We start from the raw sequence: 17855 nt of genomic DNA, 5'->3' as shown, positions 1-17855 counted from the left end.
TGATGGCAAGCAGTGTTCCCTCTAAGCTGAGCTAGTGTGAGCTAGCTCACAGTTTTTTAGCCTCTGGCTCAAACATTCGCTCAGGAAAAATGGCCCCATTGATGCCAAGATACTTAGGTGCTTGGTTGTGTGTAAGACTTGGTTGGTCTTAAAGGCGCTACTCGACTCCTACTTTGTTCTACTGCTCCAGAGCAACACGGCCGCCCACCTGGATTGACCTTTAGATATGCAACGGCAGGGTGTCTCCCCCTGAGTTTTAGCTATCCTGTATGGCCGCATACGGATATGAAAAGACAACAGGGTTTGCTTTCCGTATATGTTTAATTCCTTGACCATCCAAGGCAGACAGCTGGCCCTACGTACGACGTCTGTCCCACTTTCTTAACTCCGCGCGAAGGCTAGTTTCTTCCTGTGGTACAACTGTAGTCAGTGTTATGTTGCAGCCCAATATTGTTTCCAGTAGACATTCCTTAGCGGCAGGGGCCTGCTAAACACAGGCAATAGGCCTGGTGGCCCTTCAACAGACGGCGTGTTTTCTGACCACCCTGCCTTCTGACCTGCAGACTCCAACCAAAGTCCCCTCCCGAGAACATGACATGCCAAAGGTTGCCAGGACACCGCCCCAAAGAGCAGCACTGATTCAGGAGTGCCAAAATCACCACAGAGCCCACGGCAGCCTCTCGTCTTCTCTTTCTTTCACTTGCCTGTTCAGGCTATGATACAGGGCCAAGGGAGACGCCGGGGTCTCGCAGCACTCCCAAACTCGCCACTCCCACCCTATCCAGTCTCTTCTGCAACTCCCTGTTCTCCATCTCCTCCAGGTTCTTTGGCAAGCGTCCTGACCTTTCCCCCTCTCCCCTTCACAGCACAGCTGCAGACATCCCCCTGGCAAAAAAGGTGACGTTCTTGTCCTGGATTTTGTACTGGTAAACTCGCCGGAGTTCCCGCTCCGCTTTTTCCTCCCCTGGGCTGCGACGGACAATTGTCAACTGCGGGAAAGAGAGGAAAGGGAGAAAAGCAAGACAGTACGTGAAATCAGAAACACCATGCCCAGCGCTACACAGAGAAGGCCCTCAGAGGTGCAAAAATACAGATGCATCATATAAAAGGGTGGCCCCCTCCCTTGAACTGGCTGGCCTAGGCTGGCCCGGTTTCATCTGATCATGGAAGCTAAGCAGGCTTGGCCGTGGTGGTAATGATAATGATGGTGATGATGATGATGAAGAAGACAACATTGGTTTTATATTCCGCCCTCCACTCAAGAGTCTCAGAGTAGCTCACAATCTCCTTTATCTTTGGGGCAGCCATCGCTCTCGTAGGAGTTGTCCTTGAAAGGGCAGCTTCTGGGAGAGCTCTCTCAGCCCCACCCACCTCACAGGGTGTCTGTAGTGGGGGAGGAAGATATAGGAGATTGTGAGCCGCTCTGAGTCTCTGATTCAGAGGTAAGGGTGGGGTATAAATCTGCAGTCGTCTTCTTCTTTACCCAGTCTGATTTGCCTTTCTGGTGCAAGGAAGCTGGTTCTCCCAAAAGGGAAGAAAGAAAGAAAGAAAGAAAGAAAGAAAGAAAGAAAGAAAGAAAGAAAGAAAGAAAGAAAGAAAGAAAGAAAGAAAGAAAGAAAGAAAGAAAGAAAGAAAGAAAGAAAGAAAGAAAGAAAGAAAGAAAGAAAGAAAGAAAGAAAGAAAGAAAGAAAGAAAGATTTGTATCCCGCCCTTCACTCTGAATCTCAGAGTCTCAAAGTGGTCACAATCTCCTTTATCTCCCCCCCACACACACAACAAACACCCTGTGAGATGGGTGGGGCTGAGAGAGCTCTCCCGGAAGCTGCCCTTTCAAGGACAACCTCTGTGATAACTATGGCTGACCCAAGGCCATTCCAGCAGCTGCAAGTGGAGGAGTGGGGAATACAACCCGGTCCTCCCAGATAAGAGTCCGCACACTTAATCATTACACCAAACCACTACACCAAACACTGTTCTACTGAATCAGTCCATCGGTCCCTTCAAGGCCAGTACTATCTACTCAGACTGGAGCAGTTGTCTCGGGTTCCAAGCAGAGACACTGCATTCAGTCTAGCCGCACCTTAGACTGACAATATTCTCAAGACATGAAGTTTTGCAAGTCAAAGAACCTTCCTCAGACACTCAGAAACCTCATGTCACTGGACTGGAATCCAGCTGTTCCACAGTAGACCAGCACAGCTACCCTGTGAAGCTATCTTCAGGCAGAGGTCCTTCACGTCACCCTGCTACCTGATCCTGTTACGTGGAAATGCCAGGAACCGAACACAGGACCTCCTATATGCCAAGCAGACGTTCTACCTCTGAGTCACAGCCCCTCCCCTCCCTTTCCCCAGAGGGCAGCATGAACACGGAAAACACGGGTTTCCATCTCACTTCCTCCATGCACATGCTGTGGCGAGAAGCCCTCTTCGTGAAACAGCATCCCTTCCATCTTTAGGAAGGAGACATTAAAATGGCTCTTCTCTCAGCAGTTGCTGGAGAGCAGGAAGGCCCATGAAGGATGTAAAGCGATCCAATACAGTGCAGGCAGCTTCCGGGAGAACAAAGGGAAGAGGCCGACTCACCTGCCATATGAACATCCCTACAGAAGCCAGTCGCCAGCCCTTCGGCCCGCAGGATCAGGTTGCTCTGGTGATGGAGGGCTTTTGCGAGCAGCTCGTTTTCCTCGTCCTCGGAATCGTTACTGCTGCGCACCGTCAGCACCATGTTGCCCTGAGTCAGAGAGCATTGCGAGCAGCGTCAAGGAGACAAGAACAGCCCTGGTTTGGTCAGGAAAAGAACAGCCCTGCTGGGTCAGACCAGGGAGGACCATCCAGTCCAGCCTCCTGTCTCACCCAGTGGCCCACCCAGTTCCTCTGGAGGGACAACAACAGGGCAGAGAGGCCCGAGGCCTTCATAAGAACATCAGAAGAGCCCTGCTGGGTCAGACCAGGGAGGGTCCATCTAGTCCATCCTCCTGTCTCACACAGTGGCCAGCCAGTTCCTCTGGAGGGCCAACAACAGGGCAGAGAGGCCGAGGCCTTCATAAGAACATCAGAAGAGCCCTGCTGGGTCAGACCAGGGAGGGGTCCATCTAGTCCATCCTCCTGTCTCACACAGTGGCCAGCCAGTTCCTCTGGAGGGCCAACAACAGGGCAAGAGAGGCCGAGGCCTTCATAAGAACATCAGAAGAGCCCTGCTGGGTCAGACCAGGGAGGGTCCATCTAGTCCATCCTCCTGTCTCACACAGTGCCAGCAGTTCCTCTGGAGGGCCAACAACAGGGCAGAGAGGCCGAGGCCTTCATAAGAACATCAGAAGAGCCCTGCTGGGTCAGACCAGGGAGGGTCCATCTAGTCCATCCTCCTGTCTCACACAGTGGCCAGCCAGTTCCTCTGGAGGGCCAACAACAGGGCAGAGAGGCCGAGGCCTTCATAAGAACATCAGAAGAGCCCTGCTGGGTCAGACCAGGGAGGGTCCATCTAGTCCATCCTCCTGTCTCACACAGTGGCCAGCCAGTTCCTCTGGAGGGCCAACAACAGGGCAGAGAGGCCGAGGCCTTCATAAGAACATCAGAAGAGCCCTGCTGGGTCAGACCAGGGAGGGTCCATCTAGTCCATCCTCCTGTCTCACACAGTGGCCAGCCAGTTCCTCTGGAGGGCCAACAACAGGGCAGAGAGGCCGAGGCCTTCCCCTGAGAAGGACATCAGAAGAGCCTTGCTGGCTCAGACCAGGGAGGGTCCATCTAGTCCAGCCTCCTGTCTCACACAGGGGCCAACCAGTTCCTCTGGAGGGTCAACAACAGGGCAGAGAGGCCGAGGCCTTCCCCTGAGAAGGACATCAGAAGAGCCTTGCTGGCTCAGACCAGGGAGGGTCCATCTAGTCCAGCCTCCTGTCTCACACAGGGGCCAACCAGTTCCTCTGGAGGGTCAACAACAGGGCAGAGAGGCCGAGGCCTTCCCCTGAGAAGGACATCAGAAGAGCCTTGCTGGCTCAGACCAGGGAGGGTCCATCTAGTCCAGCCTCCTGTCTCACACAGTGGCCAAGCAGTTCCTCTGGAGGGTCAACAACAGGGCAGAGAGGCCGAGGCCTTCCCCTGAGAAGGACATCAGAAGAGCCTTGCTGGCTCAGACCAGGGAGGGTCCATCTAGTCCAGCCTCCTGTCTCACACAGTGGCCAAGCAGTTCCTCTGGAGGGCCAACAACAGGGCAGAGAGGCCGAGGCCTTCCCCTGAGAAGGACATCAGAAGAGCCTTGCTGGCTCAGACCAGGGAGGGTCCATCTAGTCCAGCCTCCTGTCTCACACAGTGGCCAAGCAGTTCCTCTGGAGGGCCAACAACAGGGCAGAGAGGCCGAGGCCTTCCCCTGAGAAGGACATCAGAAGAGCCTTGCTGGCTCAGACCAGGGAGGGTCCATCTAGTCCAGCCTCCTGTCTCACACAGTGGCCAGCCAGTTCCTCTGGAGGGCCAACAACAGGGCAGAGAGGCCGAGGCCTTCCCCTGAGAAGGACATCAGAAGAGCCTTGCTGGCTCAGACCAGGGAGGGTCCATCTAGTCCAGCCTCCTGTCTCACACAGTGGCCAAGCCAGTTCCTCTGGAGGGTCAACAACAGGGCAGAGAGGCCGAGGCCTTCCCCTGAGAAGGACATCAGAAGAGCCTTGCTGGCTCAGACCAGGGAGGGTCCATCTAGTCCAGCCTCCTGTCTCACACAGGGGCCAACCAGTTCCTCTGGAGGGTCAACAACAGGGCAGAGAGGCCGAGGCCTTCCCCTGAGAAGGACATCAGAAGAGCCTTGCTGGCTCAGACCAGGGAGGGTCCATCTAGTCCAGCCTCCTGTCTCACACAGTGGCCAAGCAGTTCCTCTGGAGGGCCAACAACAGGGCAGAGAGGCCGAGGCCTTCCCCTGAGAAGGACATCAGAAGAGCCTTGCTGGCTCAGACCAGGGAGGGTCCATCTAGTCCAGCCTCCTGTCTCACACAGTGGCCAAGCAGTTCCTCTGGAGGGCCAACAACAGGGCAGAGAGGCCGAGGCCTTCCCCTGAGAAGGACATCAGAAGAGCCTTGCTGGCTCAGACCAGGGAGGGTCCATCTAGTCCAGCCTCCTGTCTCACACAGTGGCCAAGCAGTTCCTCTGGAGGGCCAACAACAGGGCAGAGAGGCCGAGGCCTTCCCCTGAGAAGGACATCAGAAGAGCCTTGCTGGCTCAGACCAGGGAGGGTCCATCTAGTCCAGCCTCCTGTCTCACACAGTGGCCAACCAGTTCCTCTGGAGGGTCAACAACAGGGCAGAGAGGCCGAGGCCTTCCCCTGAGAAGGACATCAGAAGAGCCTTGCTGGCTCAGACCAGGGAGGGTCCATCTAGTCCAGCCTCCTGTCTCACACAGTGGCCAACCAGTTCCTCTGGAGGGTCAACAACAGGGCAGAGAGGCCGAGGCCTTCCCCTGAGAAGGACATCAGAAGAGCCTTGCTGGCTCAGACCAGGGAGGGCCCATCCAGTCCAGCCTCCTGTCTCACACAGTGGCCAACCAGTTCCTCTGGAGGGTCAACAACAGGGCAGAGAGGCCGAGGCCTTCCCCTGAGAAGGACATCAGAAGAGCCCTGCTGGCTCAGACCAGGGAGGGTCCATCTAGTCCAGCCTCCTGTCTCACACAGTGGCCAACCAGTTCCTCTGGAGGGTCAACAACAGGGCAGAGAGGCCGAGGCCTTCCCCTGAGAAGGACATCAGAAGAGCCTTGCTGGCTCAGACCAGGGAGGGTCCATCTAGTCCAGCCTCCTGTCTCACACAGTGGCCAACCAGTTCCTCTGGAGGGTCAACAACAGGGCAGAGAGGCCGAGGCCTTCCCCTGAGAAGAACATCAGAAGAGCCCTGCTGGATCAGACCAGGAAGGGTCCATCTAGTCCAGCCTCCTGCCTTACAGTGGCCAACCAGTTCCTCTGGAAGGCCAACAACAGGGCAGAGAGGCTGAGGCCTTCCCCTGAGAAGAACATCAGAAGAGCCCTGCTGGATCAGACCAGTGAGGGTCCACCTAGTTCAGCCTCCTGTCTCACCCAGTGGCCAACCATTTCCTCTGGAGGGCTAGCAACAGGGCAGAGAGGCCGAGGCCTTCCCCTGAGGAGAACATCAGAGGAGCCCTGCTGGGTCAGACCAGAGAGGGTCGATCTAGTCCAGCCTCCTGTCTCACACAGTGGCCAGCCAGTTCCTCTGGAGGGTCAACAACAGGGCAGAGAGGCCGAGGCCTTCCCCTCACAAGAGTGTCAAAAGAGCCCTGCTGGATCAGACCAGGGAGGCTCCACCTATTCCAGCCTCCTGTCTCACACAGGGGCCAACCAGTTCCTCTGAAGGGCCAACAACAGGGCATAGAGGCCGGGGCCTTTCCCTGAGAAGAACACCAGAAGAGCCCTGCTGGATCAGACCAGGGAGGGTCCCTCTAGTCCAGCCTCCTGTCTCACACAGTGGCCAACCAGTTCCTCTGGAGGGCCAACAACAGGGCAGAGAGGCCGAGGCCTTCATAAGAACATCAGAAGTGCCCTGCTGGGTCAGACCAGGGAGGGACCATCCAGTGCAGCCTCCTGCCTCACACAGTGGCCAATCAGCTCCTCTGGAGGGCCAACAACAGGGCAGAGAGGCCAAGGCCTTTCCCTGACCCAGCAGGGCTCTTCTGATGTTCTTCTCAAGGGAAGGCCTCAGCCTCTTTGCCCTGTTGCTGGCCCTCCAGAGGAACTGGCTGGCCCCTGTGTGAGATAGGAGGCTGGACTAGGTGGACCCTCCCTGGTCTGAGCCAGCAAGGCTCTTCTGATGTCCTTCTCAGGGGAAGGCCTCGGCCTCTCTGCCCTGTTGTTGACCCTCCAGAGGAACTGGTTGGCCACTGTAAGACAGGATGCTCGACTAGATGAACCCCCACTGGTCTGATCTAGCAGGGTTCTTCTGATGTTCCTCTCAGGGGAAGGCCTTGGCCTCTCTGCCCTGTTGTTGGCCCTCCAGAGGAACTGGCTGGCCACTGTGTGAGACAGGAGGCTGGACTAGCTGGACCCTCCCTGGTCTGATCTAGCAGGGCTCTTCTGAGGTTCTCCTCAGGAGAAGGCCTCAGCCTCTCTGCCCTTTTGTTGGCCCTTCAGAGGAACTGGTTGGCTCTTGTGTGAGACAGGAGGCTGGAGTAGATGGACCCTCTCTGGTCTGACTCAGCAGGGCTCTTTTTATGTTCTTCTCAGGGGAAGGCCTCGGCCTCTCTGCCCTGTTGTTGGCCCTCCAGAGGAACTGCCTGGCCACTATGTGAGACAGGAGGCTGGACTAGCTGGACCCTCCCTGGTCTGATCTAGCAGGGCTCTTCTGAGGTTCTCCTCAGGGGAAGGCCTCAGCCTCTCTGCCCTTTTGTTGGCCCTTCAGAGGAACTGGTTGGCCATTGTGTGAGGCAGGAGGCTGGACTAGATGGACCCTCACTGGTCTGATCCAGCAGGGCTCTTCTGAGGTTCTTCTCAGGGAAGGCCTCGGCCTCTCTGCCCTGTTGTTGGCCCTTCAGAGGAACTGGTTGGCTGGACTAGATCGACCTTCCTTGGTCTGCTCCAGCAGGGCTCTTCTGATGTTCTTCTCAGGGGAAGGCCTTGGCCTCTCTGCCCTGTTGTTGGCCCTCCAGAGGAACTGGCTGGCCACTGTGTGAGACAGGAGGCTGGACTAGCTGGAGCCTCCCTGGTCTGATCTAGCAGGGCTCTTCTGAGGTTCTCCTCAGGGGAAGGCCTCAGCCTCTCTGCCCTTTTGTTGGCCCTTCAGAGGAACTGGTTGGCTCTTGTGTGAGACAGGAGGCTGGAGTAGATGGACCCTCTCTGGTCTGACTCAGCAGGGCTCTTTTTATGTTGTTCTCAGGGGAAGGCCTCGGCCTCTCTGCCCTGTTGTTGGCCCTCCAGAGGAACTGCCTGGCCACTATGTGAGACAGGAGGCTGGACTAGCTGGACCCTCCCTCGTCTGATCTAGCAGGGCTCTTCTGAGGTTCTCCTCAGGGGAAGGCCTCAGCCTCTATGCCCTTTTGTTGGCCCTTCAGAGGAACTGGCTTGCCACTGTGTGGGACAGGAGGCTGGACTAGATAGACCGTCACTTGTCTGATCCAGCCGTGCTCTTCTTATGTGATGTTTTAAATGATAAAATGATGTTCTAAAGGCTGATTTGGGTGCCAACCGGGGAGAAAAGCAGGATATGAATGAATAGATGCCTACCTTAAGCAGAGAGTTCACTGTGACCCTGCAATAGTGGACGAAATCCAGCACATCGGTCGGCTTCACCCCCAGGCTCAGCAAGACACTGAGGTCGTCCACAATCAGCACAGGGCACTTCCATGAGTCCCTTCCCAGATCCGGGGTTAAGGCTGTCTGAACAAAGTCGTACAGTGCTTTCAGGTTGGAGCCATCCCCGCTGCAGGCAATGGAGGGAGATAAAGAGAAGGGCGTCAGGGCAACAGCCAAGCCTTTAGGAAGAACACTACATGGTCACTGGGGGGTCTGCATGCCATTCCAGCACTGCTGTCTGTGTTGGGCGGGGTCATTTGATTACCAAGGAAGGGGACTACACAAATATTCTAACATCTTGTTGTTAGTTGTCCAGTCGCACAGTCGAGTCCAACTCTTTGCGACTCCATGGACAAAGTGTGCTCAAATTTGTGTGTTACATCAGTAACGCTGTCCAGCCATCTCATCTTTTGCCCCGTCCCCTTCTGCTTTGGCCTTCTGTCTTTCCCAGCATCAGGGTCTTCTCCAGGGAGTGCTCCCTTCTCATTGGGTGGCCAAAGTCTTTGAGCTTCAGCTGCAGCATCTGACCTTCCAGGGAACAGTCTGGGTTGATTTCCCTTAGGATTGACTGATTTGTTCTTCTTGCAGTCCAAGGGACTCTAGTTGTGTTGTTGTTCAGTCACACAGTTGAGTCGGACTCTTTGCGACCCCATGGACAAAGTCACGCCAGGCCCTCCTGTCTTCCACCATCCTCCGAAGTCTGCTCAAATTCGTGCTTGTTACATCAGTAACGCTTCCAGCCATCTCCTCTTTTGCCCTCTTCTTCTTCTTCTTTTCTAACATCTGTATAATTATAATTAACATGATGCCCTGACCTGGATAGCCCAGGACAGACCCATCTTGACTTTGACAAGCTGGAAAAATGGGCTAAAACCAATAAAATGAGTCTTAACAGGGATAAATGTAAAGTTCTGCATTTGGGTAGGAAAAATCCAATGCATGGTTATAGGATGGGGGAGACTTGTCTTAGCAGTAGTATGTGCAAAAAGGATCTCAGGGTCTTAGTGGATCATACGCTGAACATGAGTCAAGAAGAAGAAGAAGAATTGCAGATTTAAACCCTGCCCTTCTCCCTGAATCAGAGACTCAGAATGGCTTACAATTTCCTATGTCTTCTCCCCCCACAACAGACACCCTGTGAGGTGGGTGGGGCTGAGAGGGCTCTCATAACAGCTGCCCTTTCAAAGACCACTCCTGTGAGAGCTATGGCTGACCCAAGGCCATTCCAGCAGGTGCAAGTGGAGGAGTGGGGAATCAAACCCGGTTCTCCCAGATAAGAGTCCGCACACTTAACCATTACACCAAACTGGCTCTCCTCGGGCGGTGGTAGGCTCTCCTTCCTTGGAGGTTTTTCAACCTCCAAGAGTCTAGATGGCCATCTGACAGCAATGAGGATCCTGTGAATTTAGGGGGAGGGGCTTGTGAGTTTCCTGCATTGTGCAGGGGGTTGGACTAGGTGACCCTGGAGGTCCCCTCCAATTCTAGGATTCTCTGATTCATCTCATCAGATTTCAGAAGCTAAGCAGGGCTGACGCTTGTTAGGACGTGGCTGGGTGACCCCCAAGGAAGTCCACACAGAGACAGGCCACCTCTGCTCCTCTCTTCCCCTGAAAACCCTACAGGCAGGGCCAGATTAACAATTGGGCCAAGGAGGCCTATGAGCCCCCAGGTCTTTAGGGGCCCACACACACGCGCGCGCATACGTGTCCCTGGCACCAGAGAGCCTCTCCTCTGCTCCAGGTTACCTGATGAACTGGAAAGGATGTGGCTCAGCCAGCTCTCGCTGCTTGCTAAACAAGACCTCATTCGAAGCTTTCAGGCCTTCTAAAAACACAAGCTGTCCCCGTTCTTTGGCTGTCGTCAGACCAAGTCCCTGGGAAAAGAAAAAGCGTCAGGTCTAGCCTTCTACTGGAAAAGGGGTTGTGCTGGGCTCCCGAAGGAACTGCTTGTGAGCCAGCATCCTGGCCCCCTCCCCTTCCACCGTTCCCCATCCGCTCCGGCCAGCAGCCTGGACAGGAGAAGTGAAAATGCACAAAGCGGGGTGACATGATACAGTTTTACAAGATAATGCATGGGATGGAGAAAGCAAAGAAAGAAGTCCTTTTCTCCCTTTCTCACCATACAATAACTCGTGGGCATTCAGTGAAATTGCTGAGCAGTCGGGGTAAAACAGATAAAAAGAAGTACTTCTTCACCCAAAGGGTGAATGACATGTGGAACTCACTGCCACAGGAGGTGGTGGCGGCTACAAGATTAGACAGCTTCAAGAGGGGATTGGATCAAAATATGGAGCAGAGGTCCATCAGTGGCTATTAGCCACAGTGTGCATATATTTTGGCCACTGTGTGACACAGAGTGTTGGACTGGATGGGCCATTGACCTGATCCAACAGGGCTTCTCTTATGTTCTTATGTGACACAGAGTGTTGGACTGGATGGGCCATTGGCCTGATCCAACATGGCTTCTCTTCTGTTCTTATGTGACACAGAGTGTTGGACTGGATGGCCCATTGGCCTGATCCAACAGGGCTTCACTTATGTTCTTATGTGACACAGAGTGTTGGACTGGATGGTCCATTGGCCTGATCCAACATGGCTTCTCTTCTGTTCTTAAGTGACACAGAATGTTGGACTGGATGGGCCATTGACCTGATCCAACAGGGCTTCTCTTCTGTTCTTATGTGACACAGAGTGTTGGACTGGATGGCCCATTGGCCTGATCCAACAGGGCTTCTCTTATGTGACACAGAGTGTTGGACTGGATGGTCCATTGGCCTGATCCAACATGGCTTCTCTTCTGTTCTTAAGTGACACAGAGTGTTGGACTGGATGGGCCATTGACCTGATCCAACAGGGCTTCTCTTATGTTCTTATGTGACACAGAGTGTTGGACTGGAGGGGCCACTGGCCTGATCCAACATGACTTCTCTTATGTTCTTATGTGACACAGAGTGTTGGACTGGATGGGCCATTGGCCTGATCCAACAGTGCTTCTCTTATGTTCTTATGTTACACAGAGTGTTGGACTGGATGGGCCATTGGCCTGATCCAACAGGGCTTCTCTTATGTTCTTAAGTGACACAGAGTGTTGGACTGGATGGGCCATTGGCCTGATCCAACAGGGCTTCTCTTACGTGACACAGAGCGTTGGACTGGATGGGCCATTGGCCTGATCCAACATGGCCTCTCTTATGTTCTTATGTTACACAGAGTGTTGGACTGGATGGGCCACTGGCCTGATCCAACAGGGCTTCTCTTATGTTCTTATGTGACACAGAGTGTTGGACTGGGGGGGCCATTGGCCTGATCCAACAGGGCTTCTCTTATGTTCTTACGTAACACAGAGTGTTGGACTGGATGGGCCATTGGCCTGATCCAACAGGGCTTCTCTTATGTTCTTAAGCCAACACAGCTCTCTGAACTGCAACCTGTGAGGCTGATGGATGGCTGGGAGAGACAGTGTGAGGTGGCCGTCTTCCCAGGGGTGTCGAACTCATTTGTTATGAGGGCCGGATCTGACATAAAAGACACCTTGTTGGGCCGGGCCATGCCAGGCCAGGCCATGTCTGTACCAATTTAAGATTAGGTAGCAAAGATAGAAACCTTATAAAAGACACAGACAAACACAAATATGTATTAAAAATTTAAAACATGCTTAAAATGTTAGCACTCAATGGAGAGAAAGCCGCTTTGGATAGTGCCAGCAGAAGTAATAAAAACAACAGCTGAATCTGATGAAGAAAGAGCGATGTCATATAATCAACTGCTCAAGATACAAGGAGACAAAATTGAATTAAAATCTGCAGAAGAGTTAAATAACAAATATGACTGGTTTCAAATGCAACAAATTAAAAGCTTGATGGAAAATGATATTAAGTCAGATGGAATTAGACATGAGCGAACAGAACTGGAAAGGGTCCTGCTTGGGGATAATGAAAAATTAATATCGAAAGTATATAAATTATTATTGAAATGGTCTACAGAAGAAGAAGTAGTAAATTCTCAAATGGTAAAATGGGCAATTAATGTGAATAGAGAAATACAAATGGATACATGGGAGCACCTTTGGAAGAACTCGATGAAGATCTCAACTTGTCAGAGTATTAAGGAGAACTGTTTTAAGATGATGTATAGGTGGTATATGACTCCGAAAAAGCTGGCTAGGATGAGTAAAAAGATGTCGGATAGATGTTGGAAATGTAGAAAACACGAAGGTTCTTTCTTTCATATATGGTGGACTTGTGAAAAAGCGAAAGACTATTGGAAGATGATACAACAAGAAATCTCCAAAATTTTGGGCTATGACTTTAAGAAAACTGCAGAGACTTTTTTGCTTGGATAACAATTAGAAAAATTTCCAAAGGAAGATAGGACTTTAATTTGGTACTTGCTCTCAGCTAGATAGATAGATAGATAATTTTATTTGTATCCCGCCCTCCCCGCCGGAGCAGGCTCAGGGCGGCTAACAGCATCATTTAAATTCCAACTATATTTGACAAAATTTGACAAATCTGATAAGAGGAATGTCAAAAGGTGAGGCTATAAAGAAATGGGAAAAATTATATATTTGGTTGGAAAAAGGTTGACTGGTATGAATTTTAGGTAATGTTTATTGATAGAAAGTTAACTAAGCTACTTGGTCAAAGACAACAATGGTGGTATACCATAATCTACCTCTAATGGGTTGTTTTTTCTCTTTTGTGATTAACTTCTGTATTTAATTTTGGTATTCTGTATTTTTTGTTGATCAAATAAAAGTAAAATTGCATAAAAAAAAATTCCAACTATACAAAGAAAAGCAAAGAAAACAAATTACATTTAAACATTAAAATTCTGATTAAGTTTAAAATTAATTAATTAAATTAGTAAAAGTGCTAATGCTATTTGTTTTTTTATGATGGCGGTTATAATTAGCAATTTCTTTCTTCGTCAGCGAAAGCCAGTCGAAAGAGGAAGGTCTTGCAGGCCCTGCGGAACTGTTAATGGAAGTTGGTTCCATAGGCTCGGGGCTACAGAGGAGAAGGCCCGGTTACGGCCTGCTAGAACTGCTAGAACATTGTATGCTAGAACATTGTATGCGCAGCTGTGGAAACAAAGAAAAATACCAGAGAAATGGGATTGGATTGTGAAAGTTTTATCGTGGAGTGAGATGGACAAATTAACTAAAACTTTAAGAGACTATGACATAGACATATTCAAAAAGGAGTGGAAGAAATTTAAAGGATATATGGAGAAAGAATGGAAAGTAAAACGATATTGGACAATTTTTTAGTATTAGTGAGAAAAGAAAAGTATTGAACTTTGATAGATTAGTGGTACCTTTATAATGGAACTCAAATTAATAACTTCGGGGAAGTCAAATATTGGAGGGAGGGGGGGTAGAAATATCATATGGGTTAGTATAGAAAAAGACAATTAAATATTGTAACCATATGTTATTAATAAATTGTTAAAACACAAAATGTTAGCACTCAATGGTCTTAAAGATTCTCCCATGGGATCCAGGGAACTAGGCAAAGGAAGCTCTGGCTCTTTCCTTCCTACCCCAAGGGACCAGGAGGGGAAGGAGCCTCAGCCAATAGAAAGAAGAGAGGCTTGGCTCAGTAGCTCTTCTGTGCAACTGAGAGAGCCTGGTAAAGCAAGCTCTTCCTCCCCCCTTCCTTCCCAAGGGAGGAGCCTCAGCCAATGGAGAAAATAGAGGTTTTGCTCTGTAGCTTCTGTGCAATTGAGCAAGCCTTGCAAAGCAAACTGTTATGCAGAAGGAAGCAAGATATAAAGAGAAGGAAGCAGACGACAGCCAGTTGCTCGGGGGCCTGATAGGAGCCCTCGGGGGGCCTGATTCGGCCCCCGAACTGCATGTTTGACACCCCTGATCTTCACAGCTAACTCAAATTGCTTTCAAAAAGACAACAGGCAGATATGTCAACAGCTGGCTTGTTGTTTAGGGTTGCCACATTTCTCATAAGAGGAGGACAAAATAGGTTCCGCTCACTGGAGGCCAGACATTGGCTGGGGGGATTCCCACATTTGCTGCCCAGACTGGACTGCGAAATAGCAAAAAACACTGGGTAATATACACAATCCAAAATGCTGCATGGCATATGAAAACACAGGAAGACAAATGAACTATTCATTGCATATAGCAAAATTGCAGAAATACACTAATAAACAATACATCCATATTACTCAAGGGCAAATCACTCAGTGACAAGAAAAAGTCTTTCAAACAGAGTCCCAAAGAAAACTGGCAGGTCTTAGCAGTAATCTGTGCGAAAAGGATCTAGGGGTCTTAGTGGATAATATGCTGAACATGAGTCAACAGTGTGATGCGGCGGCTAAAAAGGCAAATGCAATTTTGGGCTGTATCAACAGAACTATACTGTCCAGATCATGTGATGTGATGGTATCGCTTTACTCTGCTCTGGTAAGACCTCACCTGGAGTCTTGTGTTCAGTTTTGGGCACCACGTTTTAAGAAGAATATAGACAAGCTGGAACGGGTCCAGAGGAGGGTGACGAAGATGGTGAGGGGTCTGGAGACCAAGTCCTATGAGGGAAGGTTGAAGGAGCTGGGCATGTTTAGCCTGGAGAGGAGGCGGCTGAGAGGTGATTTGATCACCATCTTCAAGTACTTGAAGGGCTGTCATCTAGAGGATGGTGTGGAATTGTTTTTTGTGGCCCCGAAAGGTAGGACCAGAACCAACAGGTTGAAATTAAAATCAAAAGAGTTTCTGGCTCAACATTAGGAAGAACTTCCTGACCGTTAGAGCAGTTCCTTAGTGAAACAGGCTTCCTCGGGAGTTGGTGGGCTCTGCTTCCTTGGAGGTTTATAAACAGAGGCTAGATGGCCATCTGACAGCAATGAAGATCCTGTGAATTTAGGGGGAGGTGTTTGTGTGTTTAGAGCCCCGTGGCGCAGAGTGGTAAAGCTGCAGTACTACAGTCAGAGCCCTCTGCTCACAACCTGAGTTCAGTCCCAGCGGAAGCTGGTTCAGGTAGCTGGCTCAAGGTTGACTCAGCCTTCCACCCTTCCAAGGTCGGTGAAATGAGTCCCCAGCTTGCTGGGGGGAAAGTGTAGATGACTGGGGAGGGCAGTGGCAAACCACCCCGTAAAAAGTCTGCCGTGAAAACATTGTGAAAGTAGCGTCACCCCAGAGTTGGAAACGACTGGTGCTTGCATAGGGGACTGACTAACTTTACCTTTTTATTTGTGTGTTTCCTGCATTGTACAGGGGGTTGGGCAAGGTGACCCTGGATGTCTGTTCCAACTCTATGATTCTATGATTTTAGGTGAAAGGAAAGCTCTCTCCAAAATGATGGACTCTGGAAGACTGAAATAATACTTTCAAACAACGCTGAGGTCCCACACTTGACAATCATTTCAACGCAAAATAAGTGCCTTTTCCAAGGGCTTCCTCAATATTAATTTACACGGAATGGTAAAGCCTTCCAAAAATGTATCGTGTGGGCACAGCAAGACCTACATGTTAAAACATCTGGGAAAGATGTTCCGGGCTGCGGCTGCTGGCAGAGGGCCCATTGCCTGCTTTGCTCTCACCGCTGCTGCAGGTGCCTTGCCCGTCTGCCGGGATGGTCCTGGTGGTTAAGAGCATCGGACTAGTCTCTAAGAGCCCTGGGTTCCAATCCCCTCGTGTGCTGGGGACCTGGGGCCCTTCACACTCTCTCACCCTAACCTACCTCGCAGGGCTGTTGTTGAAAGGACAAAACAGAGGAGAGGAGAACGATATCAGCTGCTTTGGGTCCCCAATGAGAAGGAAGGTGGATGACAAATGAATTCAATAATTAAAAATAATAAATAAAGGAGAAGAGGAGACTGGATATATATCCTGCTTTCACTCGGTCTTTTGAGAAGCGTACAATCTCCTTTCCCTTCCTCTCCCCACAACAGACAACCTGGGAAGCCGGGGGGTGGGGGGTGAGAAGGAAGGCAGCTCTGAGAGAACTGCTCTTGAGAGACCTGAGACTGACCCAAGGTCACCCAGCTGGTTTCATATTCAGGAGGAGTGAGGAATCAAACCCAGTTCTCCCAGATTGGAGTCTGATGCTCTCATCCACTACATCGCAGCTGGCAAGAGAACTGCAGTTGTAACAGAGACTCTGTGCAGATTTTTTCTGGAATTTCCCCTTCTGTCTACCACCCACCATCTTCCCTTGCCTCTGGGCAGGCTTTCTGCCTTTTTTTTTTTTTTTTGGGGGGGGGGGGCGGAATGGCAGTAGGAACACTGTACTGATATACCAACAACTGCCTTGAGCCTGGGACCTTCTGCATCCCAAGCAGATGCTCAAGCACAGAGCCACAATCCCTCCTGAACAGCATCAGACATGTACACACGGAGCTGCCTCTCACTGACTCCAATACTTGGTCCAACAAGGTCAGGAGTGTGCCAGTTGGGTGCAGTGGTTAAGTGTGTAGACTCTTATCTGGGAGAACCGGGTTTGATTCCCCACTCCCCCACTTGCAGCTGCTGGAATGGCCTTGGGTCAGCCATAGCTCTAATAGAGAGCCAGTTGGGTGTAGTGGTTAAGTGTGCGGACTCTTATCTGGGAGAACCGGGTTTGATTCCCCACTCCTCCACTTGCACCTGCTGGAATGGCCTTGGGTCAGCCATAGCTCTCTTATCTGGGAGAACCGGGTTTGATTCACCACTCCTCCACTTGCACCTGCTAGCATGGCCTTGGGTCAGCCATAGCTCTAATAGGGAGCCAGTTTGGTGTAGTGGTTAAGTGTGCGGACTCTTAGCTGGGAGAACCGGGTTTGATTCCCCACTCCTCCACTTGCACCTGCTGGCATGGCCTTGGGTCAGCCATAGCTCTGGCAGAGGTTGTCCTTGAAAGGGCAGCTGCTATGAGAGCCCTCTCAGCCCCATCCACCTCACAGGGTGTCTGTTGTGGGGGGAGAAGATACAGGAGATTGTGAGCCGCTCTGAGTCTCTGATTGAGAGAGAAGGGCGGGGTATAAATCTGCAGTCCTCTTCTTCCTCCTCCTTTGACCAACAGTGGCTCTCCCAGGTCTCAGGCAGAGGTCTTTCCCACTATCAATGACCTGATTGTTTCCACTGGAGAGGCCAAGGATTGAACTTGGGATCTTCTGCATGCCAAAACGATGCTCTGCCACTGAGTCACAGCCTCTCTGCAACTCCTAGAAGCACAGGAGCATTTCTGGGCTGACCCGGTGGACTCCAGCCAGATGGTGGACCACAGAACCAAACGAGAAGGCGGCATGGGAAGAGGGCGTCGGTGAAGCAAGTATCCACCTTTTTTTAATAGGCTGAATGTGGAATTCCAAAGGATGAAGAAATGCTTTCAGAAGCCAGAACACACCAAATCTTCTCACAGTACAATCTGAAACTGTTGTGGTGAAGAGTGCCGCAGTAAAACGCTGTGCAAGAACAGAACGTTCCAAGAGTAACAAGATAGTTCAAAGCACCAAGGACAGGTTATTGCCAGAACAGATTCAGTGACGTGCAGATTCCGACTGGGGGATGAAATTGTGTGCAAGTCTCAGGAGGGCTACTATCTCTTATCGAACAAGCAGATGACAATCAAGGTTGTGGAAATAAGAGACTGA

General features: G+C 51.0%; 1 protein-coding gene across 1 annotated transcript in view; it reads right to left on the bottom strand.

Annotated features, from left to right (window-relative positions):
• Positions 1-302: 302 nt before the first annotated feature.
• Positions 303-17855, bottom strand: part of ELP6 (elongator acetyltransferase complex subunit 6) — a 34978-nt gene continuing 17425 nt past the window's right edge. Inside the window, exons 4-7 of the mRNA XM_060247907.1 lie at positions 10014-10141; positions 8200-8395; positions 2586-2733; positions 303-989 (exon numbers count right to left, since the gene is read on the bottom strand). Coding sequence (XP_060103890.1) covers positions 778-989; positions 2586-2733; positions 8200-8395; positions 10014-10141 — 684 coding nt within the window. The 3' untranslated portion in view covers positions 303-777. The remainder of the gene's footprint in view (positions 990-2585; positions 2734-8199; positions 8396-10013; positions 10142-17855) is intronic.

Source organism: Heteronotia binoei, chromosome 10 (assembly GCF_032191835.1).
Source record: "Heteronotia binoei isolate CCM8104 ecotype False Entrance Well chromosome 10, APGP_CSIRO_Hbin_v1, whole genome shotgun sequence".
Classification (NCBI taxonomy): domain Eukaryota; kingdom Metazoa; phylum Chordata; class Lepidosauria; order Squamata; family Gekkonidae; genus Heteronotia; species Heteronotia binoei.
This window is presented reverse-complemented; position numbering and strand designations above follow the sequence as displayed.